General features: G+C 44.7%; 2 protein-coding genes across 8 annotated transcripts in view; one reads left to right on the forward strand and one right to left on the reverse strand.

Annotated features, from left to right (window-relative positions):
• Window positions 1-375: 375 nt before the first annotated feature.
• The window catches only part of P4HTM (prolyl 4-hydroxylase, transmembrane), a 31,839-nt gene continuing 18,269 nt past the window's right edge, over window positions 376-13,945 (forward strand). For all 7 annotated transcript variants that reach the window (XR_014560594.1, XR_014560595.1, XR_014560596.1 and 4 more), the window contains exons 1-2: window positions 376-1,107; window positions 2,999-3,080. Coding sequence is in view for 1 of the 7 variants with exons in the window: in XM_083724632.1 (XP_083580758.1) it covers window positions 787-1,107; window positions 2,999-3,080 (403 nt within the window). In the remaining 6 variants the exon portion in view is untranslated. The remainder of the gene's footprint in view (window positions 1,108-2,998; window positions 3,081-13,945) is intronic.
• Window positions 4,171-12,130, reverse strand: LOC310838097 (secreted frizzled-related protein 5-like; the record flags this gene model as incomplete). Its single annotated transcript, XM_083725490.1, has 4 exons — window positions 4,171-5,281; window positions 7,194-7,280; window positions 8,071-8,240; window positions 11,787-12,130. 4 exons carry the CDS (start codon window positions 12,128-12,130, stop codon window positions 4,965-4,967), a joined length of 918 nt encoding a protein of 305 aa, XP_083581616.1. The 3' UTR covers window positions 4,171-4,964.

The following is a 13,945-nucleotide window of genomic DNA, read 5'->3' on the forward strand; positions in this document are numbered from 1 at the left end:
CAACTGCCTTTCATTACTGAAATTGAGAGCAGCTGTTCTATATTCTATTTTATACATAAAATTGAAAGGCAGGAGCTTTTAAACCTTTAGAAGTATCTCAAGAACCAGGTGGTGGCCTTAGCCTACCAGCTTCTTTAGCAAAACACCCTAGACCTACGATGATTCATTACGACTGAAAAAGGCACTCGGTACATGTCTAGGAGCACTTTACTCGAGTTCCAAAAAAAGGGGGGGGGGGAAAGCTCAGGCTAAAATGTCGTGTGTGTTTTTTAATAAAAAAAAGTATTAGTAGAACTAGCTAATTCACTTCGCTTAAAATAAGCCTTCAAACCAGCCACTGCTCTGTCAACAAAACGACTACGTCAGGACAGCGGTGGACGTTCTGCCCTTATCAAAAATGGCTGCAGTTTCATATTCATCCGCAAGGGGGACGGAAGCCGGTGCCCTTCCTCAAAATGGCTTCCCATCACTGCTAGAGGAGGAGAGGCAAAGTTGCCAGGACCTAAAATGGCCGGCAGAGATGCTGAAGCCAAAACACTTTTTAAAAAATCCCTTATACGGGCCAGCACCCTCTCGGACTTCGTCCCGGCCAGCGCCGTCCGGTCGCCTTCCCTCCGCACTCCTCCCCCCCACTCCTCCAGGCCAAACTAACGGACCCGGCCGCGCGCTCTTTCGCCGTGCGTGATGACGTAAGGGGAGCCCGCCTGGAGTAGCCGTTGCTGTTCGCGGGGTGGTTGCCGTGGTAACGGTGCCCAGCTCCCAGGCCGGAGCGGGCCGGGCCTAGCCATGGCTGCGGCGGCGGGGGCAGCTGTGGCGGCGGCGACGGCGACGCCGGACGAAGACCTCCGCCCGCTGCCGGGGCCTTCCTTTGGGCGGAGGGCCGTGTGCTCCCGACCCTACTTCGTGGTGCTGATGGTGTTCGCGCACCTCTACGTGCTCAACGTGCTGGGCTTGCTGCTCTTCGTGCACATCAGCTCTGACGACGGGGAGACGGAGCCCGGCAAGGAGGGACCCCCGGGCCCCGCACAGGACCCGCCCGCGCCGCCCTTCTCCTCCCCGGGAGGAGGCTCTCGCCCTCACAGCCTGCCTCGCCTCGAGGGCATCAAGGCAAGTAGCGTCCCGAAATCTCCTTTTTGCGCGAGGTTGGAAACAAGCACTGCTGTTCTCTGGGGGTCATTCAAGAGGGCAGGTCTCTGTTTTGCGGCTGTTTCTCAAGTTTCAAGGGTCGGGGCGAGTTTCCCCCTTTCCTCGACCCTTCAAAAGAAAAGAAAAAACTTCCCTCCTCCCAAGGTTTCTGTGCAAAAAACAGCAGTTTCGGGGGCGCTTACCCCCAATTTATTTCTTGCCCTCCGAGCTTTCAGCTGCCATATATCCGTATTTGGAGGTGTGCAGCAACATCGTCGTCTCATGGTGGTTATTACAATCTTTTTGCCTCCTTGGCTTTTTTCTAGTGTTACCTCTTAGGGAGTTGCGGGTGTTGTTGTTGTGTTTCTGTTTGTAAAAGGGCTGCAGGGGGATTTTTTCAGGAAATCGGCCGAGGGGTGTCAAGTCAACTCTGTTCCTGTAGAAAATGTTACTCTACAAAGGGGGGGTCTGGAAATATACATTATTTTATATAATATCCCTGTCCACTGCTGCTGCAGCCCCGACAGGGGCCGGCACCTCCTTCATCGGCGGCTGCTAGTTCTGATAAGTGACAAGCCCTCGTGGATCTTTAAAAGAAGCATAATGGGCTAAGTGCCATCTAGCCCCTCCGTGGTGATGTTTTCCCCAGCACGCTGATGCAGTGATATGAAAACTTTTTGCGCTTGCTGAGTTTCTGATTTTTATGCGGCTGTTACAGGGGAAGGAAAGTTTTCGCCCCATCCCTGTTACTTACCCCCCCTCCTGACCCCCCCATCTCAAGGGACATCATTGCACAAGTCATTTAGGGATAATGGGCACAGCGAGGGGGGCAGTTTCCCCTTTATTTTATTTTATAATGGAGTTATTTTATTTTTAAAAACTTTTTATTGCCTTTGCCTTTAAATAATTTGAGCAGTCGTGCATTATTGAGAGAAGTACTTAAACTGTGGGTTGAGTTTGTCTATTTGTGACGGCTAGGATTGATCTACCTTGGTACATCTTGGTACATAATGTGATGTACTATAGACTGGCCTGATTGATGTGGTCTGTATTGATGTTGGGTTGGCCTAATAAAATTTAGCACAGTATACTAAATTCTAGAGTTGTATAGTAGGATCTAATATGAGCAACATCAATATGACTTTATTGTAAATTCACTAGGCTGCAACTTTGTCTGTGCCTTGGTCCAGATTGGGATTGCCTGCCTTTTAAAACAAAACGCAGCAGCAGCAGCTAGAATTAACACAATAATGACGGATGGACACGTTCCCTATGCTGTTGCAATGGAGGTTAATTTTGCTGCCAATATCCACTCTTTAAAGAAATAAAGCTCCTATATTCAATTTGCACAGCAAAAGAATTTCAGTAATTAAAAAAGTAAAAGTTAAAAAAATACTTTAAAAAATGGTAGTCAAAACTATGCAGGTGGGTCAGCAGTAACCATTCTCTTGCAGCCCCTTGTGAAATTTTCAGTTAGATGCCAGGGAACAGAGTGGCAGTTAATGAATTTTGAGTGCTAGCAAGATGTGTTATTCTCTCGTGCACACACTGTGACAGTGGATGAGTAAATTGTGCATTTATTGTGCAGAAAAGTGATAATGCAGAAGAACCCTAAATCTTCTGTGATGAGTGCTGCTTCCACACTGAGCCTAGAACTATATCCTGTATTTGCTAGTAGCTGATCTCATATAGTTTTGAACCATGTAGATGAGCTTTGTGATGTTTTGTATTTCAGAATTTGCCATGTCATGATTTAGCAGGCCATTGTGTATGTAAAGATACTGTCCACAGGCCTCCAATGATACTATATACTGGAGCTAACTATATTTGGTGTATAGCAGTTAAAAATAATTTATTTTACTTTCTTTTCAAGGTGGGCCATAAACAGAAGGTGGAGCTGATTCCTAACAAAATCCATGTCATGAAAACTCTCAGCTTGAAACCACTCCTTTTTGGTAAGAAAAAGAGGCTACTGGAGATATATCCAGATGACCTATTGGTAGAAGAGGGAATGAGATATACCATATATCTAAGTTTGGCGGTTTCTTATTGCCTCATCTTTAGTTGCCTTTGGGCACAGAAACTCTGTCCCATTCATGACAGTAATTATTACTGTGGCTCCCGAGCACATGTGAACATCCTTTACAGCAGTAGTCTGTTAATTTTTCAGACCCAGGATCTATTTCTTAACCCTAACTGATACTGATTTTTTTTTTACTATGTACTATGGTCTTTCAACCTACTCTCTCTAAAGTAACCAGGTGCAAAAGAAGACAAGATTCCTTTGCCTTTAACCGCTGTGTAGAAGAGCAGATTTTGCCTCTTTCTCATGCAGTGTCAACAGCTGAAATTTCGTAAAAACTCCACAGTTCTCATTGCCCCTCCCTTCTTTGCTCCTTAAGAGAAAGTGGGTGGATGGGGGTGGGTACAAAGATAGAAAACAGTGGTGTGACACATGCTTGACTCCTCTTACATTGGTGCCTGACTAATCCATTTCCACCAGTTGTAGATCAATCTTTACTGGATTGAACTGGTGACATCAGGGAATAGTATTAATTACAAATTGCAGTTGAGCTTGATAGGCAACAATCATTTCTGTAGCCAGCAAGAAAATACACACACACATACATTTTTCATCCTCCTCTTGGAAGCTTTGCTGTTGTCAGCTGTTGTCAACATTTTCTGAGGAATTTGTACTTTCTGAACCTCAGCACTGCCTGAGGTTCAGAAACAACCAGCAGCAATATGTCAGGCACTCCAGAAACACACGTTTAACTTGAAGCGGGAGCTCCTAGCAAGCACAGTTATATGCCACAGGTTTTGTTTTTGTTTTTAAAAAAAATCCATGTAAAAGATCCCCGTGTTGTTAATTGTGTTTTTTCACAGGAAAGTCTTAATGAGAAACAAAACAACTTCCTTGTTAAATCCTTTTAATGCAACCAGCATTTTTAAGGAACACACACTGCTGTCATTAGTTTCTAAATACATAGTATTCATAGCTTACAGATCGCAAGGGTGTCCCTCAGGCAGTGTGTGGGGTTTTTTTTTTTACATATTTTGTGTAAAACTGCAAAATAAAATGTCCTGGAGTGAGAGAAAGATGGGTGATGGCAAAAGCCTGATGGGTAGAAGATGAAGGGGAATCAGAAGCGGCTTGACAGGTCAGGTGGAGCTGCCACAGTAGCTTAGCCTGTGGCTGTGGCAGCTCAGCCTAGTTATTGCCACTTACCAGTAGTGGGAGGAGGTGAGGTAGCAGCAAGGTCAGGGCTGTGCAGGCAGACTGCTAAAGCCAATTGTATGCCCATCAGTGTACGCATTCAGCCCCAGCCTAGCTGCCACTTCAGCTCTCACAGGAAGGCATTGCAATACTGCTGCCGCAAGGTTATTGTTGAAGCTCTGGTTCCACCAGGTGAGCCATTCCTGCAAGGTATGGATGAAAGAAGTGGCCAGGAAAGTGGGTTTGCAGGAGACGAAGTGAAGCAACCAGCCTATTACTATAAGTACTTGTGGTTTGTCTCCTGGTTGTTGTTCTTCCCATGCAGTGAGATAAAGAATCCAGCACTGCAGAATATCTGCAATGGTGGACAAACTGTCTTTCAAAGAAGCTTGTGAACCATTACTGACTTTCTCACTGAGAAACCCCAATTAGGCTTGTAGGAAACTCCAGGGCTCCTCAGAGCAGTTTGAAAACTACTTTCTTGGTGCAGTGGTGTATGATTTTTACTATGCAGACTATATCTATTACTTTTTAAACTCTGCTCCAGGTATGCTGAAGAAGACCTTTCAGATACAAACAAGAGAGCATCTTTCTATCATTTCATACTGGAGCTATAAGCAGTTCAGGCCCGACACTTGTAATGTTTCCATCGCCGCACAGCAGCCTGTAGATTTCGGTTCCTCTTGTGCCATGCATAGGCCTTGTTCACCACCACAACTTTGTCATTCTGCACCTCACCACAGATCAGATAGACACCTGTGTTTGTGCCTCTCATAATGTTGTGTACACAGGTAGCATCCAAGTTCAGCCACTGCTGGAGTTTGGAGTGGGTTTCAGTCTTCAGAAGGGGGCCGTGCTTCAGAACTTCCAGCCTGGAGTCAAGGTCAAAGTCAGCAATGGTGGAGGTCTTGTTCTTCCTGGAAATCCTTATTTTCACAGCTGGAACAAATGCACATTAGTCTAGAGACATCAAACTGCCAATAAAATAGGAAACTATCTGCTTCCTCACTGTTTTAGTGATGCAAAGAATGGATGCTATCCACTGTCTTGCAACTTCCATTAGGGGTGGAAAACTTTTGACCCACCAGCAAGCATGGCTAATGACAAAGGATAATGGGAATTGTAGTTCAGCAACCTCTGGGGAGCCAAAGGTTCCCCACTCCTGGTGATGTACACCTTTGTTTGTGTAGAAAGCTTAGACAACGGTTCTAGTCCAGTGAAATTCTCATATCTCCAGAATTTATTACCCAGTTTCTGTTACAAAAACAAGTTCATTTTAGGAAGATTAGTTTAGCTGATGATCACTGATAACAAAGATGCCCAAGCATCATCTCTCTCTCTCTCTCTCTCTCTCTCTCTCTCTCACACACACACACACACACACACACACGCACATATATACTTTGATAATTTGCTTGCTTTTTTAAAGCACTATGTAAGATCGCCCCGTGTTTTCTGTGTATTAAAATAGTGCTAGACACAATGCACTTTTAACTTCAACCTTTAATTTTAACATGTTTTAATAGGAAGCCGCCCTGAGCCCAGCTTCGGCTGGGGAGGGCGGGATATAAATAAAATTTATTTATTTATTTATTTATTTATTTATTTATTTAAGCAGGTGGGTGTTCTGCTGAAATTTAAGGAGCCTGCTAATTTTGTGAAGGTTTTCTGGTTGTCCTTTGCTTTAGTCTGCATAAAGGAGAAAGGTAACTCCCTCTGACCAGCTTGCCATTTCTCCATAGCTTTAAGGTAGGGGTAGCCAGTGTGTTGCCCTTAAGATGTTACAGGACTCCAGCTCCCATCATCCTTGACTATGTTGGCTTGAGCTGATGGAAGCTGTAGTCCAGCAGGCTACTCTGCTTTAAGAGAAGAGTGTGTGCAAATGACAGAGGGCAGGTGGAGAACAGGTCTGAGCAAGTATGAAGGAACTCATACTTCCAAACAGTTCCTGCAAATTTCAGAGCCGTGCTAGACAACACGCTAGAGATCCAAGATCATACTCCTCACTTCTTCAAATTTTAGCAAGTAGAAGTCAGGAATCGGGGAGTGATCCATGCTCAGGTTGTGATAATGTGAGATCTAACTCTCCCCACCTCATGCTCCCACTGAAATTCCCCTTTCAGCTGCTATTTCTTCTATTAGATAAAATGTGTATGTACACAGCCTGTTCCCATAAAGGTAAAGGGACCCCTGACCGTTAGGTCCAGTCGTGACCGACTCTGGAGTTGCAGCACTCATCTCTCTTTATTGGCTGAGGGAGCCGGCGTGCAGCTTCCAGGTCATGTGGCCAGCATGACTAAGCCGTTTCTGGAGAACCAGAGCAGCGCACGGAAACACCGTTTACCTTCCCGCTGGAGCGGTACCTAGTTATCTACTTGCACTTTGACGTGCTTTCAAACTGCTAGGTTGGCAGGAGCAGGGACCGAGCAACGGGAGCTCACCCCATCGCAGGGTTTTGAACCGCCAACCTTCTAATCGGCAAGTCCTAGGCTCTGTGGTTTAACCCCCAGTGCCACCCGCGTCCCTTGCCTGTTCCCATAGCTTCTCCCCAATGGAGAAAATTTTAGCTTGTGAGGAGTTCACATTTGCATTAGGAAAATGACATGGGGACAGAGACTTAATTCTCACCCTGATCTGCTGCCACTGTTGTAATCCCCTCTCCCCTAGCAACTGGTATTTGCCAAAATTTATCGAGAGAGCAGAACCAGTCATGGATCTTTGTTCTCTCATCCAGTTTTGCCCTTTCTTCTATAGCTGAAAATGTGGTGATCCAATGGATTTGTATTCTGAGACTAGAGGGCTGTTTTCTCAGACTGAGTGGTTAAGAGGCAGAGAGCAGTGGTTTACTCACCAAAATCATTGGTGCAAAGGTTTTCCAGGATCTCCTTGGGAGAGTTGGGTTCTTCAAGTTCACAGTCCCTGCAGCTGGCCTGGGGCACTGCTGGAACACATAGTAAGTTACAGAATTTGTTTGAGCCTAATGTAACCCAGAGACTTTTGGGTTCTCTACTCAGGGTTGCAGATTTTGTGGGGTTGGACTAGATGACCCTTGTGGTCCCTTCCATCTCTGCCATTCTATGATTCTAGAACAGGCATAGGCAAACTCGGCTCTCCAGATGTTTTGGGACTACAACTCCCATCATCCCTAGCTAACAGGACCAGTTAGGGATGATCAGGGATGATGGGAATTGTTGTCTCAAAACATCTGGAGGGCAGAGTTTGCCTTTGTCTGTTCTAGATAATAGGTCAGTAGCTTGCTATCTTGGTGGCTTCATATACCGTGTTCAACTCTGATGTGAAATAATTGGTGTGACTTTGGGTAAGTCTTTATCTCTCAACTTTAAATAGGCGCATTTTTTAAAAAAAAATAATAGATGTAATTCTTACCTCCCTCAGCTATCTGCCAAGAGCCTTTGTAATAGGGGAGGCTATGAAGAACTAACTTCAGAGGTTACTTTTACAGCTCTAACTGTAAAATCTATGTTCAAAACCTCAGTATGGTTTTGAATGGTTTTTTCTCAGCTTCCTGATTAAAAGATGTTGGTACTTCATAAGCTTTTTGGCTCTTACGGCTTCCTCTGAATTGAGAAAAAGCCAAACTTAAGCTTTAACACATAGAATCCAAACACCCTCCCACCTTCCCAGCTTTGTGGATTTCTGTCCAGATTGTGCAGTTGTGACAGGGTATAATGTGTTCCATGACAAGTACAAACAGCAAAGAGCCTTACTTCTCCTGCTCGGAGCACTTTCATCAGTGATTGAGGAGATGCACAGCTCATGATCTTCAGGGAATTTGTTACAGTTCAGGATTTCAGGCCAAGGGTAGCCGTAGCAAGCCATGACTGGGGCACAGCTATTCCTGACAGCTTTGCACAAACTTTGGCAAGGGTAGATGAGCCTAAAGAGAGGAAGATGAACTCGTTTCAAAACTTGGTGAGCAAAGTTGGACGAGAAGACCCTCGGGGTGCCATCCAGTTCTACAATTCTATGATTCCCAGTGCCTGTTAAGCTACCCGTCCTGTGGAACTCCCTCCCACCAGATGTCAAAGGAAAATACAACTACGTACCAGACTTTTAGAAGACATCTGAAGGCAGCCCTGTTTAGGGAAGCTTTTAATATCTGAAGGACTATTTTATTTTAATATTTTGTTGGAAGCTGCCCAGAGTGGCTGGGAAAACCCAGCCATATGGGTGGGGTATAAATAAATTATTATTATTATTATTATTATTATTATTATTATTATTATTATTATTATTACTACTACTACTAGCACTACCCCAGAGCAGCCACTAGCAGCTAAGGGCAAGCCAGAGGTTCCCCACCCTGCCTTAGTCTCTGTTTACCATCACTGCTTCCGCAGTAACGTAGGCAGGGCTGAGTTGCTGACCTGACACTTGTGTCGCTGCCACTTAACTAGGGACAGGGAGGCTTCAGAGAGTGCAGTGTGAGTGCAGCAGTGGAGACAGTCTGATGCTTCTTCCACTGCGCTCATACCAAGCTCCCCACTGCCTTCCCTTCTCCCTCTCGGTTACCAGCTGTGACGTGTGACTTTGGGAAGCTAGGTTGGTAACACAACCCTCCCTGCGTTTATAGTAAAACAAGAACAAAATTGTTCGCATTAGTTAGAGGGTTTTTCAGTGTCAGCCTTGGTGGGTTTGTTTTGGAGAGCAAAGCATCATTTTAATAAAACAGGTTTGAACATTAGGATAAGTTTCTTCATGATTAACAGTAGGCCAACACTGGATCCAGTTACCTACAGCGGGTGGGAGGGGCTCTCCTTTGATGGAGGCCCTCAAGCAGAGGCTGGACAGCCACCTCTTGGGGATGCTCTAGCTCTGGATGTTCTGCATAATGGAGCAGAGACTGGAGCAGGCCCCATTTTACTCCATGATTCCGAAATCATTTGAAGACTTGAATAGTTTTGTATTTTCTAAAAAAAATTAAAAATTGTCTAGTAGTACCTTAGAGACCAACTAAGTAGTTCTGGGTTTAAGCTTTCGTGTGCATGCACACTTCTTCACATCTGAAGAAGTGTGCATGCACACAAAAGCTTATATCCAGAACTACTTAATTGGTCTCTAAGGTGCTACTGGACAATTTTTAATATTTTTTTTTTTACTGCGTCAGACCGACACAGCTACCTGCCTGTATTTTCTAAAATTAGCATTGATTGCTTGACCCACTGCAATGTGGTATCATTGTTGTTCATTCTGATAGCAACATTCTGTTGTTTACTAACAGCAATCAGCTATGCTGAGATTTGAGTTAAGGGTTACTCAGATTCCCCATATGTTTTGTAGACCATCCCCATGATCCCCATTGTGATTACCCTTGTACCAAATTGCACTGAATGGAAACACTTGGGACATATCAGATGCCCTCAAGCTTAGAAATTTAAGGAGCAAGCATCTTGCTTAGTGTATTGAAGGATGAAGCCAAATTCTATAGTAGGTGGAGATAATACTTTCCCCTATCTTCTGGCATTATGCATTATGTTATGTTGTTATGTTATGTTGTTATGTTATGTTGTTATGTTATGTTATGTTATGTTATGTTATGTTATGTTATGTTATGTTATGTTATGTTATGTTATGTTTGTTTTGTTATGTTATGTTATGTTATGTTATGTTATGTTATGTTATGTTATGTTTGTTTTGTTATGTTATGTTATGTTATGTTATGTTATGTTATGTTATGTTATGTTATGTTATGTTATGTTATGTTATGTTATTCCACTGCAGTGTTGCTACTGAGTTGATAAATTTTCATTTTCTTCCAAAGAGGAGCACATTGTTCTAACTTTTGTGACTATCATCCTCACGCAGGCAGAGAAACAGAGTAATTAAGTATGACAGAGTTTTAGCTTGGTTTTGCTGCTATAGTGCTTGGCCCTTATGTCCAGTCATACCATTGATCCATATAGCTCAGCACTGTGCACTGCCTGGCAGTCCGTCTACATCTGTATAAGCATTTCTGAATTGAAGGATCAGCACCTGAGGCCCTGCTCTTTGGCCTGTTGGTAAGATGCATAAAGTTGCTGGTGGCGTCACATTTATGGAATTCTCTCTCTCAGGAAATAGGTACATTACCATCTTTGTTTACCTTTGAGAGAACTCTTAAGATTTTTATTTTTATTTTGACTATGTTTTAAATCCTTGCTTTTCCTCATTTTCAAAGGAGCAAACCGCTTTCTAAAAATGCCCCCCATCCTGGTTTTATATAAAGTTGTTTTGTTTTGGATCTCTTGTACACCACCTTGTGAGAGCAATGTGTCCTTAGTGGTGGCTTTTAAGTCCTTTACTTACCTACTTACTAAACAAACAAATCTAGCTCAGTGTTGTCTGCAATGACTGGAAGGGTTTCAGAATTTCCAGCTATGTGTGCATGGATCTTTGGAATCTGTTTTTTCAAAACACATTTTTCTCTTGTGAGAAAAGCTTGCTCATCTAACACCATTCCAGATTTGATTGATTGATCAATTAAATGATCGAATCCTGGGCAAACTGATCGGTCTTGTCTTGGTGCCAAAACAATAAAAATGTTTGTGCAAATTGCACTTTGGGCATTCTTCAAGTAGTATGCTATTGTAGAGCAGACAGCAATGTCTTGTGCTTGTCTTAGATTTATTGAGTTAGCAGATTGCAAATCACACTGTGATTTTGAGAGGAGCTGAGTCATCAGCAAGACAGTTGCTGGCTGTATTCACAGAGTGGCTGAAGTGTTTACATATAAATTAAAGGTAAAGGTAAAGGGACCCCTGACCATTAGGTCCAGTCGTGACCGACTCTGGGGTTGCGGCGCTCATCTCGCTTTATTGGCCGAGGGAGGCGGCATACAGCTTCTGGGTCATGTGGCCAGCATGACTGAGCCACTTCTGGCGAACCAGAGCAGCACATAGAAATGCTGTTTACCTTCCCGCTGGAGCGGTACCTATTGATCTACTTGCACTTTGATGTGCTTTCGAACTGCTAGGTTGGCAGAAGCAGGGACAGAGCAGCAGGAGCTCACCCCGTCGCAGGGATTCGAACCACCGACCTTCTGATTGGCAAGTCCTAGGCTCTGTGGTTTAACCCACAGCGCCACTCCCGTCCCACATATAAATTACACACAAGCCTTTTTTACACAAGGCTTAAATGCGCTTATCATTATCCATGTCTTATTATGCCAAATACTGCAAATGTGGAAGAGGTATCGAATGTCGGTAATACTGCGTTTACAGTCTCATTGCAGATTGCTTGAAGCCAAAACTGATTTAAGTCAGCATATGTGAAAATAGCCAGAGCATATAAAGCAAAGGGCAAAACGGCGATCCAGGACTGGGGCTGTGGGAGATGGGATGTCCATGCACCTATCTCAAGGTCAGAAGCTGGTTGGGGTGGAGGGACAAGATAGAACAAGAGCAAATGAAACTATACTTCACAGTAAACTCTGAAATGCCCTTACCTGTCCAGGCAGATTGGGGCAAAGAGGGAGCAGAGGAAGATCCTGGCATCTGGATGGCACTCTCTGGCTAACAAGGGCAGCCAGCTGGTGGATTGCTGGATTGCTTCAGCCATAGTCTCATGGTCCAGCAGGTTGGGGAGTCTCATCTCGGTGTACCCAATGTCATAACACAAAGCCATGCTTCTTGGAATCAATGTGCATCTGGAAGAGCTTCTTCTGTAGTTTCCAAAACCCCCTGGGAAGTCCCAGATTAGCAGATAACCCAAAAGGACAAGAAGCGGCTGTTGTGTGCCCGGCATCATGGGATGGTGGTGCTGTGCTGTTTTCCTCATCTCTTCGAACATTGCCCCTCCCCAGCAAAATTCTGCCTTCCCAAAGGGGAATCTAGACTGAGGGGTTTCCTGGTCGGGTTGTGGTTTATTATAGCAGAGAGGCCACCCCTGTATTCGTGCATTCTCATTAAGCTCCCGTGTCACTGGGTTTTTGTTTTCTTCTCTTTGCCAGTGGCCCCCGATTGTTTGCCTTTTTTCAGAGGTTTTGGCTTAGGCTAGCAGGTGTTGAAATGAGGGCAGTCAAATCAGCTTGAATAGTTCCCCCCTACCAATATCTTGGAGTTCTGATTGAATCATTGTTTGAGACTCCCTTAGGCCCACCCCCTTGCCCCTACCCAGGGATTAGTCATTATTTTCTAAACACCGCTTGTTTTCCTCTCTATTGTGTTTTGTGGCAAAGCAATCACAAAGTTAATTAAGAGACATTTGTTGAGCTCTAGCCATTGTTTCAAGAGGCAAGGGGGTGGGGAGTGCCAGCCCCATGGATTCTGGTTGTTAGCTGTTTTGGAGGCATTTCCCCCCAGTGTGGGTAGTTTTAACATTGGGGGTCATTGTTTACACACAGGATGTAATTGGCAAACTTTTTTATCTTCTAACCATGCCACAGGAAATTAATTGTGGATGGTGGTGAACTTCTTATTTTGGCATGAAGTGAGCTGCTGTGAAACACGAGTGGATAGCTCTATCCCTGGGTAATTGTCGAAAACGTTTATTGTCATCTCATTGGAGTTTAATGTAGGTCTCCCAGAGCCTTAGGGGGCATTGCTTGTTGTGTTGGCTCATTGTTAATTTGTTTTATGCCACTCTGACTAATAGCTGGGGGTAGCTGAGGAGAGGATTACACGCTCCCTGTAACAGAAAGCGTTCTCTGTTAAGGGTTAACGTGGCCATAGCCAGTTGCGCGCTCTGCTTTTCTGTTTCCCATGAGGTAGGTAGCAGCCTTTCAACTTTCCTAGCTCTGTGCCAAGTAAAATCTCAGTTAAAATTTTTATCAAGATGCACAAGGAATTCATGTTTGTGCATCTCACTTCTTCGAATGTAGTTTAGGAGATAAAATGCTTGGTTTAGATCTGAGTTCAATTTCTGCATCCATCAAGGAATTGCAGAAGTTGACACCCACAAGCCCCACTCACCAAGTGGGAATACAGTCACACCTCGGGATAAAAACACTTCAGGTTGAGCGTGTTTGGGTTGCGCTGCACGGCGACCCGGAAGTAATGGAGTGCGTTACTTCCGGGTTTTGCTGCTTGCACATGTGCAGATGGTCAAAATGATGATGCGCGTATGCGTGGAAGTCTTGAGGCGCGACCCGCTCACGTGCAGACCCGCTGCCATGTCTTACGTTATGTTCAGGATGCAAATGGGGCTCCGGAACGGATCCCATTCACATCCCAAGGTAGTTAAGATCAGGGGTCAGCAAGGTTTACCTTGCCTGAGCCAGTTCACTCCAGGGGAGATCCCTCTGTGGGCTGGATTGTGCATGCGTGTGAGCATGCCTGCAATTTCAGGCGTCTGCGTCTGCACAGATGTGATTTCTGGCGTCTGCACAGACACGATTTCCGGCACCGCAGAAGTGAGTCCCTGTCCCGTGGGGTGCCGGTTAGCGCAACATGCGGAGACTTGCTGAGCGGGCAGCTCAGATCAGGGGCGGCTCGTGGGCCGCTTAAATGACCCCCGTGGGTCACTTGTGGCCCATGGGCCTTAGGTTGCCTACCCCTGGTTAAGATGCATTTCATGGGATAGTCTTGAGGATGGACAAAATAAAAACAGCAAAGCAATAAAAAGTGCCAAATTTTAATAGTGCCTCTTATTTAAATCTTAATACCA

This window comes from Podarcis gaigeae (assembly GCF_964106915.1).
Source record: "Podarcis gaigeae genome assembly, chromosome: 2".
In the NCBI taxonomy this organism is placed as follows: Eukaryota; Metazoa; Chordata; class Lepidosauria; order Squamata; family Lacertidae; genus Podarcis; species Podarcis gaigeae.